This window comes from Bos grunniens, chromosome 13, assembly GCF_055505025.1.
Source record: "Bos grunniens cultivar Pamir isolate PY7600 chromosome 13, Bosgru_T2T1.0, whole genome shotgun sequence".
Taxonomy (NCBI): domain Eukaryota; kingdom Metazoa; phylum Chordata; class Mammalia; order Artiodactyla; family Bovidae; genus Bos; species Bos grunniens.
In genome coordinates this window covers 55,170,993-55,189,602 of record NC_141177.1, presented here as the reverse complement: position 1 = coordinate 55,189,602, position 18,610 = coordinate 55,170,993, and the positions used below count along the sequence as shown (strand labels likewise).

Sequence of the window (18,610 nt, the reverse complement as noted above, 5' to 3'; positions counted from 1 at the left end):
GTGGTGTTCAGGCTGGATTTTTGAGTTTGACCTCCCAGAGCACATGCTGCTGGGGGTAGAAACACCTGTCTGGAAACAGCATAAACGACAGAAGGGGATCTCTCCCCTTGCCCGCTGCTGACCCTTTCCATGCCCAGTGCTGGGCAGGAGGAGATGCAGACAACAGTGGGTTTAAGAGCATCTTATACACAATGTCGTGTCCCAGTTTATGACTGAGCATAAGCCATTATCACCATTTTTTTTATTTGATTTGCTGTCATTTTTCTAGGAACAAGGGGATGAAGGCATTCTGGATTTTGTGAAGGTTTCTCATCTGGCTTTTTAAAAAAACCCATCAACGCAGCAAGACCAAAGGCCTCTGGGAGCATACTGTGGCCTTTAAAGAGAGTCCTGTGCCTGGATCCCCTGAAATGTATGCTGGGGTTAATATGCTGAAAGGTGGCTTCAGAAGCAAAGTGACACGAAGGTCCTCAATTCTGGAACTGGCCGTGGCCATCATCACTGTCTTCAGGTGATAAGTGGCTGACTCCATCACACTCACCCTGTACACTCTCCTCCTGACAACTGACCTTACCGTTGTGCCTGAGAGACTCCGTGGCAGAAGGTGGTTGGACCCCACGTGGACATATGCTGTTTACTGGGAGGGCGAGCCCTCTCTCTCTGTGTTGACCTGGTGGTGCCCTCCACCAGTGTGTCCCCCCTGCCCTCACTGAGGGGAGCCAAGTGGCCCAGGGGGACCAGTGGAGTCCTCTAATCCCAGTCACTGGTCAGAGATGGGCAAGTGACTGAGAGTGGACAAGTGGCTTTCTCAGTACAAGGCTGACCGCTTCCTCCTGAGGAGGTGACCACCAGGGGCAGGAAGGAAAGGCAGAGATGGAAAGAGAACCACCAAGCTCCTTGTTTGCCCTCAGCCGTGAGGCAGGTGCTATCATGCAAAACCCTCTAGTTTATAAAAGAACATGCATACATGCTAAGTTGGTTCCCGTGCCCTCCCCTCCAGGGGATCTTCCTGACCCAGGGATCGAACCCATGTCTCTTACATCTCCTGTGCTGGCAGGTGGGTTCCTTACCACTAGCACCACCTGGGAAGCCCTGATAAAAGAACAGTTGGGTCCAAGTCATGTTTCTGGAAGCTGGAATAAATTAAGGTTAGCTGCTCAGTTGTGGAGAAGACACTTAAGGTTTTTCATTCACCTAAGCTCCCCATACCCTTGCTTCTCTTTTTTTCCTTCTGATAAGAATTACCTCCCTGAAGTTTCTAAGAGCTGGCCTGGGTTAGAGTTCCTGGAGGAGACCAGGTGGAACATTCCCATCTCAAAGGCACCGGAAAAGAATGGGAGTTCCTCCAAGAAGGACTTTCCTTTCCTAAATCCAGGTCTTTTACAATGTCTGCACCCTCCCCCCCCCACCCCCGCTTTTGAGATGAAGAGGGGTTGCTTAGGGATTGATAAAAGGTTGGCTGAGCTTTGAATGGCTTCAGAGCTGCATTTCTGTTCTTGTAGAGACTAGGTTTGTAAGACAGGACTAATTTAGAATTAGACAGTTTCTAATTCCACAAGGAATTGGGTTGCAACTTGAATAAATGAAGCCAACAAGATTTTTACTTAATTGAATTTTTTTTTTTAACAGCAGTGACAGCCTTGGGATCCCAAGAGGACTTCAGAGTCCAAGATTCCTCTGTTTTGGGTTCTCTCCAACTTTATTCCAGATTTGGACAAAGACAGATTGTCCTTCTGGTGAGTACTTTTTTAGTTTCTGAATTAGAGTGCACTTGGTTTACATTTAAACATGTAGTTTTCCTGAGAGAAAAATTAAAACAAAAATTGGAGGGCATGGGTCAAGCACCTGATGAGAGACAACCATCTCCAGAGCCCAGGCTCCCAGGTAGGAAAATGTGGTCATGGCCCAGAAGGGGCACACGTCCCCGGCCACCTGCAAGAAAATTGAGTGTATTGAGGAAGCCCTGGTCGGGGGTCTTGACATACGGGGCACCGGCCGTCCACCGGGAAAAGGAAGTCTCCTGTGAGAGACAGGCTGTCAGACCTGAGTCCTGGCCCTCAGTTTACCCCTGAGGCTTTCGAGGATTTTCTCTGCTCTAGGGAAAACTCCACAAGTGGATCCCAGTCACCTAAATGTTTTAAGAGTGCCCCCACCACCGCCTTAGGAACTACCCCCAGCGGCTTTATGTTAAAAGACACTGTGGTCTCTCCACTTGCACATGGACTGCTCTTACTGAAGATAAACCAGAATAACGGTGGCCACCAGGAGGAGTGTTCCCGTTACACAAGATTGTTCACTTCAGAAGTCCACATCAAACAGGTGGATTGGGATGCCTAGTTTAGTCAGTATGATAAAGCTTGCAAAAGGCTTCAAAATTCCCGTATAGCTTCACTGAAACTCACTGAAAAAGGCTAATAAAAAACTTAAAGACACAAGAGATACCTAAAGTAAGAGTAAAACTTTAACTCCTCCTGGATTCATTCTGCTTGTCCTCTGTCTGCATTCTCTCCCCACTTGGAAGAGACTGCGAGACTGTAACAAAAGCCTGTCAAGTTAGTGCTTGTACAGACACCCCTAAATCTATCCCCAAAGGAGGAAGCCCCCCCACCCCCTGGGCTCTCCCAGGGTTGATGGGACTTCATGGGATTCTCCTGTAACTGCTTCCAGTTACTCCCTTCCATAGCCAAGGGGAAACTAATAATAAAATTAATGGAAAACCTTGCTGAATCTCAGTAGCTAGTGAAGCTACACTCTAAACCCTACTTGTTCCAGAGCCTGCAAATGGGATCCTGGTCAGTCGGGCAGACAACAGCCAGGGTGAGCATCCCGACCAGAGTCAGTTCTCCTGAATCTGCCTGCCATGGCCAGCTGAGAGAGAAAGGTAAACTTTCACACCCCTCCCTTTCCAAATCCAGACACACTGATTGATCTTTTCTCTCTCAGGGGCCATTGTTGCCTTCTTGTCTGTCTTGTGTCCTGAGAACTTGGTGACCGTCAGGTTGGGCGAATACCACAGAAATGTAAATTGCACCTGTTTGTAGCTGAGGTCCTGCCTGATGGGTTCCAGCCCTCAGGGCGAACTGAGTCTTCCCTTTTGGTTATGGGAGTGGCTCTGGATCTGGAAGGGTGGTATCCTTGGCACCCTCTTTGGGAATGCCTCTTTGCATCCATGAGGTCTTTCAGTATGGCCAGGAATATTTACTGTTTGTCCTCCTGACAAGATATTTAAAAGGTTGTTTATGTGGCTCTATGGTCAGAAGTTGGCCAAACTGGAAGCTGATATTTAGAACCTATTGGGGATAAAGTTCCTAAGTCAAAATGAAACTGTGTACCCAGAGGGAAAGAAGAACATTCCAGAGACAAAGCTCTAAATCTGGAGCATAGGAATCTTTTGAATTCCATCTTAGTCAATCTTCTTCATGATCTACAGAAGCAAACAGAAGATGATATAGTTGGAGGCATGGGACAGCCTGTGATGTCATTCACATTGCACCCTGTCCTTGGTCTTATAAACCTAATCTTTACAAAAATAGAATCACAGGTTTAGAAGCAAATCAAAGGCCACCTATTCTTTTTATCAATCCCCAAACATAGACCATTCACTTCAGAATGCTTGCAGACATTGTAAAAGATCTGAATTTAAGAAAGAAAAGTCCTTGAAGGAACTCCTATTTTGAGCAGGTAAGTTTAACTTACTCGAATGTCCAGAAACAGGATTTGGATAAAACAATTTTTCTATAAACTAGTAAATTCTGCTTTACTGTACCTGTCTCATGGCTAAAATTTTAAAACCAAAGCTTCCCGACCCCTGCATCTGTCTGTATGTTTGTGTATGTACATGGTAGGTTCCTGTGGTCATGTATGGATGTGACAGTTGGACTGTGAAGAAGGCTGAGCGCCAAAGAATTGATGCTTTTGAACTGTGGTGTTGGAGAAGACTCTTGAGAGTCCCTTGGACTGCAAGGAGATCCAACCAGTCCAATTCTGAAGATCAGCCCTGAGCTTTCTTTGGAAGGAATGATGCTAAAGCTGAAACTCCAGTACTTTGGCCACCTCATGCGAAGAGTTGACTGATTGGAAAAGACTCTGATGCTGGGAGGGATTGGGGGCAGGAGGAGAAGGGGACGACAGAGGATGAGATGGCTGGATGGCATCACTGACTCAATGGACATGAGTCTGGATGAACTCCGGGAGTTGGTGATGGACAGGGAGGCCTGGTGTGCTGTGATTCATGGGGTCGCAAAGAGTTGGACACTACTGAGCGACTGAACTGAACTGAACCGATGGTAGGTTTGTAATGTGTTTCTGCCTCTGACTGGTACTATATAATCAGTTTGTAAAAAATGCATCTAATTGGCTTAAAGAAAAATGATTATCAAATTCAGTATTCTAAAACTCAGAAATACAGAAACTTAGCCCAAACATTTTTCAAATTCACATGATCTGGGATAAATCAAGAGTGATCTTACATTTGTTGGTTTGATCAAAGTAGGTGTGTTAAATATTGATATAATGCAGACATAATTTGATTCTACTTGTGTTTACTATTCAAATAAGTTCATGTTATCTTGGTTACAAAATGTGTCTGTAAAAAGATAAGACATTGGCTAGCTGTTTAATGGCAAGAGAAATTTTCTAATTAAACATAATTGTTAACAACGAGTAAACAAACGGACAAATACGTATTGGTCATGAGCTGTATGTTTTTTGCTGGGTAGAAGCGTTTTCCTGTTGATAAGCAGCTGCCTCTTTTGTAGCAAAGAAATGACTTTAAAACATCCTCCCTGTATGGGGCACCCGCATCATTTCTGCACAGTGACTGAGAACTCACTTCACTGGCTGGCAGCCTCAGAACTCCGCAGAGTCCCTGCTTCTGCTGTACAGGCTGCCTTCAGGACAGGACAGAAGACTGGTGACATCATTAAACCCAATGAGGAGGCGACCAAAGTGCTGTCCCTGGGCCTTCTGAATCTAAGGTCCCCTGCCTTTGAAAAACAGACTCATTCTCCACACTCTGACCCTCCCATTACCCAACAGAACCCATGAAAAAATCGCTGGTCATCTACTGTCAGTTCCTCCTCAGGTTGAAGAAACTTATGCTGAACAAGATTACAACCTGCCACCGATACCACTTGCCCACTACTTGCTGGAGAATATGTCCGTTGAAAAAGACACCAGCTGAAGGACTCCTGCTCCCCTCCTGGGAAATGACCTTTTCTGGTACTGCTCACCAGTCCCTGCACAGCTAAGCTTGAAAACCTCTGTCCCACCTGCAAGGAGTCACAGGACATGAACGGACAGCAGAGCCATCTGCAGTCTCACCCTCAGGCTCTCCTGGCAGCAGAAGCAGATGATGTGGACAGCGGTCTCCAGACACCGGGCCAGGCCTGCATAACCTAACTTGATTTCTACACCTGTTCTCCTTCACTATGAAATTCATGGTGGGGGGTTATTAACACATTATTGACCAGAGACATATCAATACACTTTTAGAGGGTGACACAATTAATAGCACCGTGAGAAACTGTTAGAGCTTCACATTGATCAAGGGTTCATTATACAACTTGTGATCGTCATGATCACAGTTTGCTCTGTTAGGTTTCTGTTCCAACCTTGTGTATAAGTGTGACATTTTAAAAAATGACATATTGTGAAATTTTGAGTGAAGAAGTTCAGAATTTCATAGAATTCAGTGAAGAATTTTATGCAGGTATTTCCTTTGATTTCCAAGTGACATATATACTAGTGTCTTGGAAGATGGTAGTTTTTCAGAATATAGTTCTGATTCAGAGACATTTAATTAAACTAACAAGGAGACAAAAATCCTGAGTGAGTGATTCTGATAAAGAAAATGAACGTGAAACTCACAGTGCTGGAGAATGCTCCTTTGCTTCTACGTAAGAGTGGATGGAAGACAACATTTCATGAAAATTGGAAGACTTTCCAGGTGTGTCAGATGTAACTAGTGACTGTAATAACCCACAAAGTGTTAGTGACACAACAGTTTCTGGCCAGCCAGCTCACAGCCACAAGCATTAGTTTCTGCAGAACTCCCCTGGTCAATAATGAGTTAACCAGACTCCTCCACTCACCTGCTTTCTCTTCTCTTTGCCTGCTTCTGTTGCTCCCTGATCGGGAGGATAATCCCTTGCCTGTGTCTCCCAGGTGACTGACTGCCCAGGGAAGAGACCTTTCAGACTCTGGATCTTCCATTTAAAACTCCTATCTGTCCATGATGTTGGCGACTTCCTGGTCTGCCTGTAACCTGATTTTTCCCCTATCCTTCGTGCCATCATACACACCACCTTAAGTCCCTTCGATGTCAGCTACAAAGGTAAAACTTTTGCAGCCAAGCTTCCCGGTGCCTCTTTTCACCTTTCTCTGATTAGAACTCAAGTTGCCCGAATTGACACACACATCTTGTCAACTATAGTACCATCGTACCCCATTTCCTTACGGTTATCTTAAATCAGACTTCAAAGGATCTGTCTCTTACCTTATGAAAGATGTTATACTAATTAGTTTTATTGTTCAGATACACGGGACACATTGTCAACTAACTGATGATAAACCTTTTTGAGTTATTTGTATGGATGCATGTTATTAAGTACTCTAGAAATTGTGTGAAATTTCTAAAAATCTATCTTGGTATAACGTTATCGATCATAATTCTGGTTATCTTAAAATGCTGTCTATCACATATCTGGAGAAAAACATCTGTAAGGACATATGCACCCCAATGTTCATTGTAACACTGTTACAATAGCCAAGACAAGGAAGCACCCTAAATGTCTATCACAGGGGAATGGATAAAGATGTGGTACATATACACTATGGGCTATTACTCTGCCATTAAAAAGAATGAAGTAATGCCATTTGCAGCAACACAGATGGACCTAGAGATTGTCACACTGAGCGAAGGAAGCCAGACACAGGAGAAATATCCTATGACATCCCTTCTGTGTGGAATCTAAAATGAAATGGTAACAAACGAACTTACTTAGAAAACAGAAATAGACTCACAGACTCAGAGAATGATCTATGGTCCCAAGGGGGCGGGATAGATAGGGAGTTTGGGGTGGACACGTACACACTGTCCATCAGTGTGGACATGGACACAACGGATGATCAACAAGGGCCTGCTGTACTGCACAGGGAACTCTGCCCAATGTTATGTGGCAGCCTGGATGGTACGGGTTTGGGGAGAATGGATACATGTAGTATATGTATGGCTGAGTCCCTTTGCTGTCCACCTGAAACTATCACAACATTGTTAATTGGCTATACTCCAGTATAAGATAAAAAGTTAAAAGTTGTATATCACAGAAATAACATTATATTGAATTCAACACGAATTCCTCATCGATTTCTTTATAATGAACTCTCATCAGATCTTTACCACTGAGCTAAGTTATTATTTACAGACAGATCTTTTACCTTAATGCTTTTGCAGAAGTGAGATTCATGGAAAGTAACCTACCATGAGCTCTTGATGGCCACATGGCTGCCCAATCACAAGGCACCAAACCTTGGGTGGAGACATCACAACGGATGAAGGCTCTACCTACCTTCTGGTCCCTCCCCTCCTGCGCAAAAGCTGGCAATCTCAAACCAAACTGACTAGGGAGAGAAGTGGCTACCACAGAGGTAAGACTGCTTCCTCCCAAAATGTCAAATCAAGGACATTTCTTTCCATTCCTCCTTCCCTCTCTGACCATCCTTTTCCTAACTCTTACTCTGTGAAGGTTTTTTATGATTCTTCTGTCCATCTTTCTGCTTTGGAGAGAGAATGCCACTGTCCCCACATCTCAGACCACCGCAAAGGGGGACAGATCCAAACCTCCAGACGACTGTTTGAATGATGATTAACACTGTGATGCTGGTGATTACGTACTTCTGCCCATCACAGCTTCTCCCTGATTTCTAGGGCCTCGGTTTCTCTGGATCAAAGCTCAGCCAGCCCCCATCTCTAATGTGTCCCACTCCTTAACCCTGGGGGTCTGCTTCCTTGTCTCTGGTTATTGACCCAGGAAACCTTGCATCCAGGCTGTGTACAGAGAAAGGGACACAAGGCAAGGGAGACCAGAATAAAGCCACCTGTGCTGTCTACAAACCCTTCCCTTTTACTGGCTTCCAGGGCTGTCACCTTCCAAGTCCCTAGCCACAGATTCAACACGAATTCCCAGGCAGGAGTCAGAGATTTCAAAATTTGCTTTCTTTGGCAGATCCCTCATCCCCTGGCCAAGAGCTGATGCAAAGGAGGCCATGATTAGTAATCTCTCCTTACCTCTTGAAGATACTGCAGACCCTGCTGGTAAAGCAACAGCTGCCCAATAAAAAATCCCTATACTGACCACAGTCGTTCCTGATGAGACAAGCCTCTGACAGCCTTTAGCCAAGCAAGGAGATGTCTGTGCTGTGACCCACACCCGTGCACCTCGACGACACTTCGGGGGAAGCTAAGACTCGGCCACAGAAGATTACTGAACAAGCCCAGTACTTTCTTAGGCCAGCAGCCCAACCAACACAGTCTTTCTCTAGGGGTCGTTCTGTTTATAAGAGTAGTCACCGTAGGGTGCTGTGTTCTCTCAAAAGCTTTAAATACAGCTTTGCAGCCACAGGCAACCAAGTACATGCTCTCCCTTGAACAGAACATCAGAAAAGGAACAGAATGACTGACTGAAAGAATGTGAACTCAGTGTCATGACCTGTGAAGACCACACAGAGATTGAGCAAAAAGCCGGTAAGAACCCCAGAGCCATAGCTGGGGGTAGCCCTACTGCCTTACATTTGGATGAAAAGGGGAGAACTGTTAAAAACAACAGACCCGAAATGCAGTTGTATAGGCTAAGCTCCACGTCATCACACCGAGACTTGACTTTACAGTTTCAGCTCCCCCAGGAATGGAATCCCCCAACCGCATGATGAGGACGTCACCCGCCAGGCGCCTGCTGTCCCCTTAAGGACAGCAACTGGGCCGTCCCCACCCGGCCTCTTCACCTGGTGTAACTGCCTGTGCGTGCCTGCACATCTCTGTTTTTTGTGCAGCATCTCGGAGCTCTTTGCTTTCTGCTGGACTGGAAGCTCCTTGATTCACAAATCACTGAAATAAAGCCAGTAGGATCTTTCAAATTTACTCAGCTGAATTTTGCTTTTTAATACCACCTTCCTCGCAAAGGCTAAGCCCGTTTTCTGAATTCCCCCATGTGTCAGCTCAGGGCAGCAAAAGTTGTTGTCTGTCTTTCTGTTGAGGATTTGTCCCACCCTACTTTTCAGACTGAGCTCTAGCTCTTTCTCTACAGCAAGAAGGCGCTCTCTTGTTCCCCCACACACCCCAGCTTGTTTCTACATCTGTGCTTTTGCCCTTGGAAGGGCGTTCCTCAGCCTCTGCCTTTCAAAGCCCCTGCTCCCACCCTGGGCCTTTGAAGCCAAGTTCACACAGCATCTCTAGAAACCAGAAGGGATTCCTCTCCCCAAGTCTCAGAGTATTGAATACATAAGTGCTACAAGAGTTAGCACTGCCATCTTTTGATTGAGTAAACTTACCATTTGGAAGTGGCTTTGAAAGAAGCTGTATCATTATCTTCTTAGTTAACCCTTGAAATGCTATTAATTTCAATACTTTGTCACCCCTTAAGAATAGGAACCAGACCAAGTGTTCACGTTTTTATGCCCACTGAAGCAGGGCTTTGCAAATTCCAACATGCATGTGATTCTCCCAGGGGTCCTGTTAAAAATGCAGATTTGAATTCCGTAGGTCCAAGAGTCTACCTTCTACCAAACTCCTGGGTGACATGGGGGACAAGGCTTGTCTGTGGACCCCATGCTGGAATGCACAGCATTTGGTAAAGTGGACAGCTGTCACTAAAAAACACTGGGAGGAACTTGGGGGTGGTAGATGCTTCTAGACCAACTCAGTCTGCCCCTGGTGCTTTGAGATGTAAACTGCATGATGCTATTCTTTTCAACAAACACTGGTTACAAAAACCAGTCAAAGATTCTACAAGTATCTGCATATACAAAGAGCCCAGGAAGGTCTAAAACACACTTTGAGGTCTCTTTGGGGAAGGAGCAGTGGGACTACCTAACATCTAATCTATATCTAATATCAGAGACCTGGAAACAGACACAGACATCGAGTTCCACATGTATCTAGAGATAGGACATGAAGATGACAGCTTCCACACCACTCAGATGTTTCCCCCTGGAAATTATGATCCATACGAGCAAAGGCAACTCCTGCACCACACGTGAGATCTCCGACTCATGAGCAGGGAAGGGGAAGGGCTGGAAGAACAACACGTTCCCTTACGATACCTCTATTCATCAGTACTTTGGTGGGCTGGAGACTCGGACCCATCCATAATGGGCGAGTTTTCTGTTGCTTCTCTGAACCAAGGAAAGCAGGAAAAGGAAGAGAAGAGAGGTCATGTTAAAGAGAGGAACTGACAGACACGATGAGTAGCTTATCAATACACTGCAAAGCCCAGCTGACATGCACCCAGGTGTTAGTGACAAATAGGATATTTTCAACCCCGGGCACAACTCACAAAGATCACTTTGGTTTTGTTAGGAAGGCTGCCAGACTTTGGCACTACTTCTCATTTTATCATCACATCACAGAATAGTTATTCTTCATTAATGATAATTCAGCCCAATCTGATAAAAGAGTTTAACGACCAACCAAACATTTTTTGTTTCAAATTGGTCTTGTGTCCTCACTAGCTGTGTGTGATCAAACATAGGCAGCTGCCCAGACCCACTCCAGGGTAAAGGTGCTCCTAAGCTCCACAGCCTGCTGTCAGTCATTGGCAGTCATATGTTTGGAGCAGGTGAGACTGGGTGTGATCCAGAAAATGTGGAGGAGCCAGACAGACACCCTGAAATCAGAAAGTCCTTACTTGGGGGGAGACGGCTTAGTCAGTGGAGGTACCATATACACAAAAGGTCACTCTTATGGGTCTGTCCTCTTGAGACTCTTGGGCCCGAAGCCTTGCAGCAGCTGCCTGACCACAGGAGCTAGAGCTGGAGTGCAGATGGTACGTAAGGAAGTGTTATAAGGTGTGTAGTAAGGACAGAGTGGGTAGCTGCTGCCCAACAGACAAACCAAACAGAGTGGACAGAGAACACCGGCAGCTGAGACTGCAGGCTCTTTTAATTCAAGAGGAGTAAGAGGCAGTGTGGGGTGTTCAGTGACATCAAACTTGAGTGCATGAGAATCCCCTGGAGGGCTTGACACCACACTGACTGCCAGTGCCCTGCACCCTCGACTTAGGTTCTGACTCAGTGGGTCACTGATGGACCCGAGATGTTTGTGCATTTCTAACAATACCCCAGGTGATGCTTATGCTGCTGGTCTGGGTACTGCATTTTAAGAACTGGCTTAGTGGAAAAAGACAAGGCTTTGGTTTGGGGTAACAGAGTGCAGGGCTGAAATTACAGGGTCATCCAACTGTGTAAGATGAAAAGGCACTGACTTTCTCTGAGCCTCATCTATAGAACAGAAAAAAGTCTGGATACTTCCCTTACGAAGTTGCAGTAAGGATTACATAAGCTGATACAGGTTAGAAGAAGCTCCTGGTCTTTGAGTACACAGCAAGCACTCAATCTTAGCTCTCCTGTCAAACACTAAGACAAAGCCTGGCTTAAAAATCACTAGAGATAAATGTGCAGAAACTGAAAAACGTCTGCCAAACACAGACATCTGGTCAAAGAAGTGCACTCACCTCCTCCACATTTTTGGGATTATCACCAGCTTTGAAAGACAGTAGAGAGAATCAGCTGAATAAAATGACCACGCTGGAAGGGGTGGGGGTGACGAGGGACTACCAGGGCCTGGGCCTCCCCGGAGAGGAGGGAGTTTCCCAGTGCCGTCCATCATTCCCAGGACATCGTTCTTCTGCTGACACACCCTCTGTTACTAGGATGTTATACCTGCTATCCTCTAACCCACAGAGAAGGCTGAGGAGGGTTCCAGAACTTGGGAGGGAGAATCAGAGGCCTGCCAAGGGAACTCACCCGGTCTGCCAGGTTAGGATGTGGTGGGGGCTGCTGGGGGGCGTCGCTCCGATTTCACTCGACGGTGTTGAGCTTCTCTGGCTTTGAGGTAAGGCAGCTGCGTGTGGGTGGTGCAGAAAAGACAGGGGTCAGACCCAGGGGAGTGGAGAAGTTTCCCTCCAGAGATGCTCCCAGGACCCGCTGCAGGGTCCTGACGGGAAAACATCAGCCCATCTCCCCACATCTGGCCAATTACGTTTTCTCTCCTGAGCCGTTCTAGCTCCATGTGGGTCGAGCTCGCCTGAGATTCCAGGTCCCCTGCTTTGCCACTGGGAAGTGGCCACAAGGATGATGACAGTCCCCATAGTCCTCAGAAGGGGGAACCTAGGCTGACCTAGTGCAGGCATGACTGATTTCTCCGGACACCAGCGAGATACGCCCCAGGGAGTTTCCACATGTGGCCCCAAGGTTAAAACTGTTGTTCATTACATAGAATAGAGAACCTCCAGAAAGGGTCTCAGAGCTTGCGGTCTCTGCTGTTTCAGGCTTGTTATTTACCATGTTTAGGACACTTCAAATGGGGCAGGGCTTTTCAGAGCTCATCCAAGTCTGACTACTGGGAGCTTATTGATGGGGACAGGATTTGTTTAGTTGGGAAAACTCACTAGGAAACAAATCCTATTTAAATGCATCCCTTTGCCTCCTTGGGAATGCAATCTTTTTCATCAGGAAAGGTCAGATACAGCTTCCTAGAATTTTTAGCTTAAAATATGTTTCAAAAGATTTACCAAATCTATTCAGGTAAAGCAAATCTACTAGACAAGCACTACAATTCTGACAGAATATAAACACTCCTGACCTGTCCAACCAAGGCTTCTCCTAATAGGGTCACAGGGAAACATGCTCTTTAAACGCTATGTGTAACTTATTCATGCAATTCTTCTCAAAATCCTCCTAGGAAGTTGATGGCAAATGTCACTGGGCTGATTTGACAGATGACAGAGGCATCTGAAGAAGCTTTTAGGACACTGAAGTCCATGGTTCTCTCACAATGGCTTGAACCATATTTATTCTTGTCTCTGAAACTTGTCATTCAGCTGATGAACCTTACTACATGAGTCAGTGGGGCGCTGGGGAGAGGACGTAGGAGCCCTGTGGCCTGGTGCACCCGGGAGCCGGCAGGGCTTTCCTCTTTGCCCTCCCCTTCCTAGGCCCCAAGCATCTCCTTCAGTTCCCCAAAGAGGGACCCTTCGTCTTCCTTAAGATCGCTCCCCTTTCCCTGGGTCTTTGCCCTTCCTTATCTTTCTTTCCCGTCCCAAGTTAAATCTGACTTGGACTTCGTTCCCTTTGTTGCTCATGTTATACTTTGAGAATCATTCTTTATTACGTCTCAAAGTCCTCCCCTGTTTTCTTTCCTACAGCCAGGGGAATACAGTTGCTCTCTTTTTCAAATTGGCGTTCAGGCGATTCGTGAATGGGCAGCACCTGTCTCCCAACTAGAAAGGTGCTCTTATGGCTACACTCTCCCCGCTCTTTGTGGAAACTGAGATAACCTACACAAGCTCATGTGTGCAGGTGCTGAGAACCCCTCAGGGATGTGGAGAAGGCAGGACACATCCTGGTTGTTATTACCATTATTCTTTCTTGGAGATGGAGAGGGGAAGGGATTGTAACTGAAGGGGGAGGATAGTTTCTTCCATTTTTTCACTGGATTCAGTACTGCTTAATGCCCAAGTACAAGAATATAAGGTAACCTTTCATCTGATGATGAAAATGTGAAGGTGTAACCCCAGGGCATCAGAAGCACTTGACAAAAATTACTTTGGTTAGATCATAACATCACTGGAAAGGGATACTGTGGTGCAGTCAGGAGTTCTATAAAGTCACTGGGGAACTCAGGCAGAACTGCCACTTCTTTCTGAAGCCAGTCTGCCCCACCTGGGGGGTGGGGGACACTGGCCAAATCTCAGGGCCTCAGGACCAAGCATCGCCCGGAGGGAGTTCTCCTCTGCAAGGGTGCTGCTCAACTCTACCGCCAAACTCCTTCACCAGGGCAAAGGCGCACCTTTGACTGGATAAACCTAGAGACACGGACTTCACCACTTCCTGCATCTCTGTCCTTACAAGGAGAAGTGGCTGGACGGGTGGATGGCATCAGAACTTAGGAAGCTGAAATGAGAGACTGCGCAGCCCGCTGGGGGTGGGCTAGGGTGTCAGATGCACCGCCTTACCCCGTCCCGGGTCTTCCTCTGGCAAAACCAAGGGCAGAATGGAAGGGATGGGAAAGGAGGGGAACGAAGGTCTTGCATATCGCACAGCTAGGTTTCTAGAATTAACCATCTCTCCTTACTGTCGACTCTAAAAGCTGCACTCTCCGCCGGTTCACAACCTGACCGATGATCACACATGCACGCGCCCGGCCGCCGCGCCCTCCCAGTCCCCGGTCCCTCCTCACCTGACGTGGCCTTGCACATCTGGGGCATCCGGGTGACCCTGCTGTGCGCCACGAAGGTGCTCTGCGAGGAGGTGCTGTACTGGGAGCCGCTGTCCGAGGAGGTGGAGCTGGTGTGCGACAGGCGGCTGTGCTCCTTGTGCGAGGCGCTCGAGCGCTGGTACCACTGGCGCAGCTCATCCGAGACGGCGGCGCGGCCGGGGCCCTTGTCGGGGACGCCCTCGCGACCCAGGGATGGAGTCCGCAGGATCTGCGAGCGCGAGGGCGTCAGGCGGCCCGCGTCGCCCTCGTCGACGCCGCGCCAGCTCTCCCGGAAGAGGCCGCCGGCCGTGTAGGAGTTGGAGGTCTTGAACTGCGCCTTGACGCTGTAGTGGCCTTCCTGGTCACTCTCCAGGCTGCGCACCACCACCGGTGTGGCCCCGCCCTCCACGTACAACGGGTACTCCTTGATGCGGTACTGCGAGCTCGGCTGGCTCTGACTGTGCAGGTAGACGCCGTGGCCGCCGCCACGCGCCGCTAGGTTGGGCATGCTCCCCGAGTTCGCCCCGCCCAGCGCGCCCGCCGCCCGCTGGCGCTGGCGCTGCCGCGCGCGCGCCTTGGACGGCGAGTCCTCGGCCAGCGTGGAGTAGTTGGCGTTCATCTGCGCCGGGTAGTAGTGCTCCGAGCTCGAGTGGCTGGTGCACGACGAACAGTCGTCCATGGGGTCCGAGCCATTGCTGCTACGAGTCCGTGGCGTGTAGAAGTCGGGGCTCCCAGTGTCGTTCTCCGAGCCCAGGAGCTTGCCCTGGGACTCCAAGCTGGAGCTCCGGTGCCGAAAGTGCAGGGCCAGGCTGTGCAGCCGCGTGGGGCTGAGGTCCACCGACCTGCGGGGAGAGGACCGGCGAGGTGGGTCTGGGGGCGCCCAGGGGAAGGGGCTGGCGGCTCTGCGATCGCGGCCCGGGGCCTTCGGAAACGTGCATCAGACTTCGGAAACAGTCCAAGAGCCGGTGCTTCCCAACCTTCCCAGGTGAAGGCAGGGCGAGAAGGGGACGGCTGATCCCCAGGCCTCCGCTCTGATGTTTAATTTTGAATGGGCGGTGGGGTCAGAGACAGCGCCCACGTGTTATTTGTGAAAAAAGCACTCCAATAGCCAGCCCCCCCACCCCCGCTTTTTGTTTTTTAAAGATGAAAAGAGAAGCTACAGACACAGTGAATCAAGATAATCCCCGTTTTAGCATTATGTTAAGCCGCTGAAATGCCATTTTTTTTTGAAATGCCATTTTAGTAGGTCAAAAAAAAACCCAAAACAATCCTTGCAGAAGCAGTCACACGGTTCCACCCAGTACTATTATGAGACCCATGTCAATAGATTTCTATTTCCCTGTGAACATCTGTGTGAAAAGGAAGACTGGCGGCACGTGGAATACTTAAAAATGAAAGAGGCAAATAAACACTTACTCCTCCACTACTTTGTTTATACTCCATTCCACTTATTAGAGCCACACAATAAATATCCATCAATATGGCCATGGGGCAGAGTGTAAGGACTCCATGGAAATTCACCGTGGCTGGGTTAACCAAGTACATGAAGAGGTGAGTCCCAGGGGTGACTGTCACTCGGGGTAGACTGCGAAATCCCAATCATGTGGCCCTCTTTGACTCAGGCCTCAGTTTCCTCTCTGGTTCCACTCCCTACTTCACTCAAGCTCATGGGAACATGCCAAGTGCAAGCCTGAATCTGGCTCTTTGACCTTCCTGTTCCCTGAATATCCTTAGAGCACACCACCCATCCCATCCAGGTCTCTGCTCAAATGTTATCGTATTAGAGAAGACTTCTCTGTTGGTTTCATTTAAATGATAGTCTCTCCCTTCACTCTCTAGCTTCTTGCCTGCTCATTCTTCTTCTCAATACTTATCACTGCTGACACTTCTTTACCGTGAACTCTCTTCCTACTAAAACATCAGTCTGATGGGAGCATGGTGTAGTCTTTTTTGTCCCCTGCACTTGGTACATAGATGCACTTGATAAGTATCTGTTGTATGAGTGAGTGAGTGAATGGACGGATGGATGGCTAGATGAGAGACTCTTGCCTGGAGAGCTCAGTTTTATCCTGTATAAATGGTTTACTACTTACAGCAGATCACACTATCTGTCCTTTGAACTATAGTCCCTATGAACTTAGGTATTAGAGAAAATTGAATGACGGCTTTGGTTTTGCCTCTTTTTAGGAAAAGAAGGTGGGATTCACTGAAAACTCACTTTTCCTTTTGCTGTTTAATGTACCCCCTGGGACATTCAAGGAAGTCCAGGATAAACTTAGGCTTAAACTTAGGTACAAGGGGACCTCCTCTGGGCAAGGCTGTTCTGGTCCCTGCTAATCCAGCTCAAGTTCCCACCTCCGCTCTTATTGGGAAAGCTCCTTCCATACCCACAGTGTCTGGGGGATTCTCTGACCAGTTCCTGGTGCCCCACTATGCAGACAGTGGGATATAATGTGTTTCTTGGCTCCTGGGGTCCTTCTGCTGCCGGCTTACTTTTTAATTCTGCTTCACTTACAGAAGAGCCTACCTCATTGGTTCAGTCCTGACTCTAGTTCACCAGTTACCTGGGCCAGTGTGGGACCAAATTTTTACAAAGGTGGGGGTCTGGCCCATGGAGGGAAATGGGGAGACTCACCTCGTGGAATGCACGTAGTGGGGACTCCGGACGCGGAGGTCGGGTGTGGATGGCATGCTGCACTGCGAGTTCCAATGTGGGAGGCTGCGGATGGGGCTGGTCTGCAGGGAGCTGCTCCCGCCTCCAGCTTCGGCACAGCTCCCCGTGCTGGGGAAGCGCTTGTGGCTGCTGCAAACCAGAGGAGACCACGCTGGTCACTGCCTGCCAGGGCTGCCCCTTCTCTGAGGTTGCTGACTGTGGCCTCAGGACATCCCTCTAGGGGTGGGGGAAGTTTGCCCAGGACTCCCCCAGAAGTGGTGGGCATCCTTATCCCTTATCCTTCATGCCTTAGGGCAGTGTGAGATGAAGCCCCTGTTCTGTGAAGCCCCTGCCCTCAACCACAGTTTCTGTTTTCCATAAGACAAATATTTACCTGTCCAGGCACCCACTGGGAGTTTTACGGGGCATAATGAAGGGAAATGAGAAAAACAGAGAGGCAGACAAAAACCTCCCTCTCCCATATCAGCTGAGTAATGAACTGGAAATACACAGCTAAGATTACAGCTGTTTGGCTTTGGAATTCTGTTGTATGATGGTTTAGGGTTCTCAGCCACTTTGGGATTCTTATGAGTGGACTCTCATTGGCCATTTCAGAATACTTCTGCCTATGATTTCCTAATTAATTCCCATGGAATTTAAGGATATTCAAGCAAGCTGCTGCCAACGTGGATTGTGAGCCAAAAACCCCAAATTTCCCTACGAATGACAAATCTGCACCTCTGGCAGGTCGGCAGCAGAGGGCGCTGTGGCACAGCCCTGCTAGAAGGCAGCCTAGGGGAGGCGCATGCAGGGTGCGGGGGACCTGAGACTCGCAGATGCTACTTAGCCCTTGGATTCTGTCCAAGTGTGGACAGTGACCTCGTGTGGCCTTCCCGGCCCAGCTCACCTGGAGTGACTGTGCGAGGAACGTTTCTTGACCTTCTCGTAAGGCTCATCTAGCGAGGACTCGCTCCACATTTTGGGCTTTATGGGCGACTTGTCATAGTCATTGCGGTGATAGTGCATCTGCCTGAGTCCCTCCAGGGACTGGGGAGGAGGTGGCCGGTTGTGCGATGGTGGCCGAGGAGGGAGCCCCTTGTGAGGGGACTGTAAGGGGGACAGTGTGCTGGTGACCTGAGAGTCTTCTGCATCAAGACGGAAAAAAGTGGAAGTGAGCAAGGGTCATCCTTCCCCCTTCCCCCTGCAGGCTCCGCCCACCCTAATTCCACCCCCGCCATCGGAGGTCAGTGGACAGGAGCTGTGGTTTTACTGTTTTACCCCTCAAATCAGTAAGTGTCCCTGGAAGGAGCTACCTGCGATGGGAGTGGGGGGCCCAAGTGCTGCCGTTATGCCCCTTGGTAGGTCCAGGGTCTGGCATATGGGGAAGAAACTGATCACACGCAATGCTAAGGACAGTCTATTCCTATTCCAAGTTCTCTCTACAGAGGAATCTCCCTCAAGTGTTCTGCTTTCCTCCCCGGAAGAGA

At 48.3% G+C, this 18,610-nt stretch overlaps 2 protein-coding genes across 27 annotated transcripts in view; one reads left to right on the top strand and one right to left on the bottom strand.

Annotated features, from left to right (window-relative positions):
* Positions 1 to 9,136, top strand: part of PRPF18 (pre-mRNA processing factor 18) — a 135,662-nt gene extending 126,526 nt beyond the window's left edge. For 4 of the 14 annotated variants that reach the window (XR_015139642.1, XR_015139641.1, XR_015139638.1 and 1 more), the window contains 6 exons: positions 269 to 511; positions 1,630 to 1,736; positions 2,773 to 2,881; positions 3,846 to 6,334; positions 7,454 to 7,647; positions 8,226 to 9,136. The gene's annotated coding sequence lies outside the window, so the exon portion shown is untranslated. Of the gene's footprint in view, positions 1 to 268; positions 605 to 1,629; positions 1,737 to 2,772; positions 2,882 to 3,594; positions 3,682 to 3,845; positions 6,335 to 7,453; positions 7,648 to 8,225 lie in introns of those variants that run through there. The other 10 variants (XR_015139639.1, XR_015139632.1, XR_015139640.1 and 7 more) reach the window with 8 other exon arrangements.
* Positions 1 to 18,610, bottom strand: part of FRMD4A (FERM domain containing 4A) — a 521,947-nt gene that overhangs the window by 4,619 nt on the left and 498,718 nt on the right. For 10 of the 13 annotated variants that reach the window (XM_086334274.1, XM_086334272.1, XM_086334271.1 and 7 more), the window contains 4 exons: positions 18,031 to 18,268; positions 17,106 to 17,273; positions 14,453 to 15,312; positions 12,019 to 12,115 (listed from right to left, as the gene is read on the bottom strand). In XM_086334274.1, the coding sequence (XP_086190400.1) occupies positions 12,019 to 12,115; positions 14,453 to 15,312; positions 17,106 to 17,273; positions 18,031 to 18,268 (1,363 nt within the window). Of the gene's footprint in view, positions 1 to 10,317; positions 10,390 to 12,018; positions 12,116 to 14,452; positions 15,313 to 17,105; positions 17,274 to 18,030; positions 18,269 to 18,610 lie in introns of all 13 variants that reach the window. The other 3 variants (XM_086334273.1, XM_086334268.1, XM_086334278.1) reach the window with 1 other exon arrangement.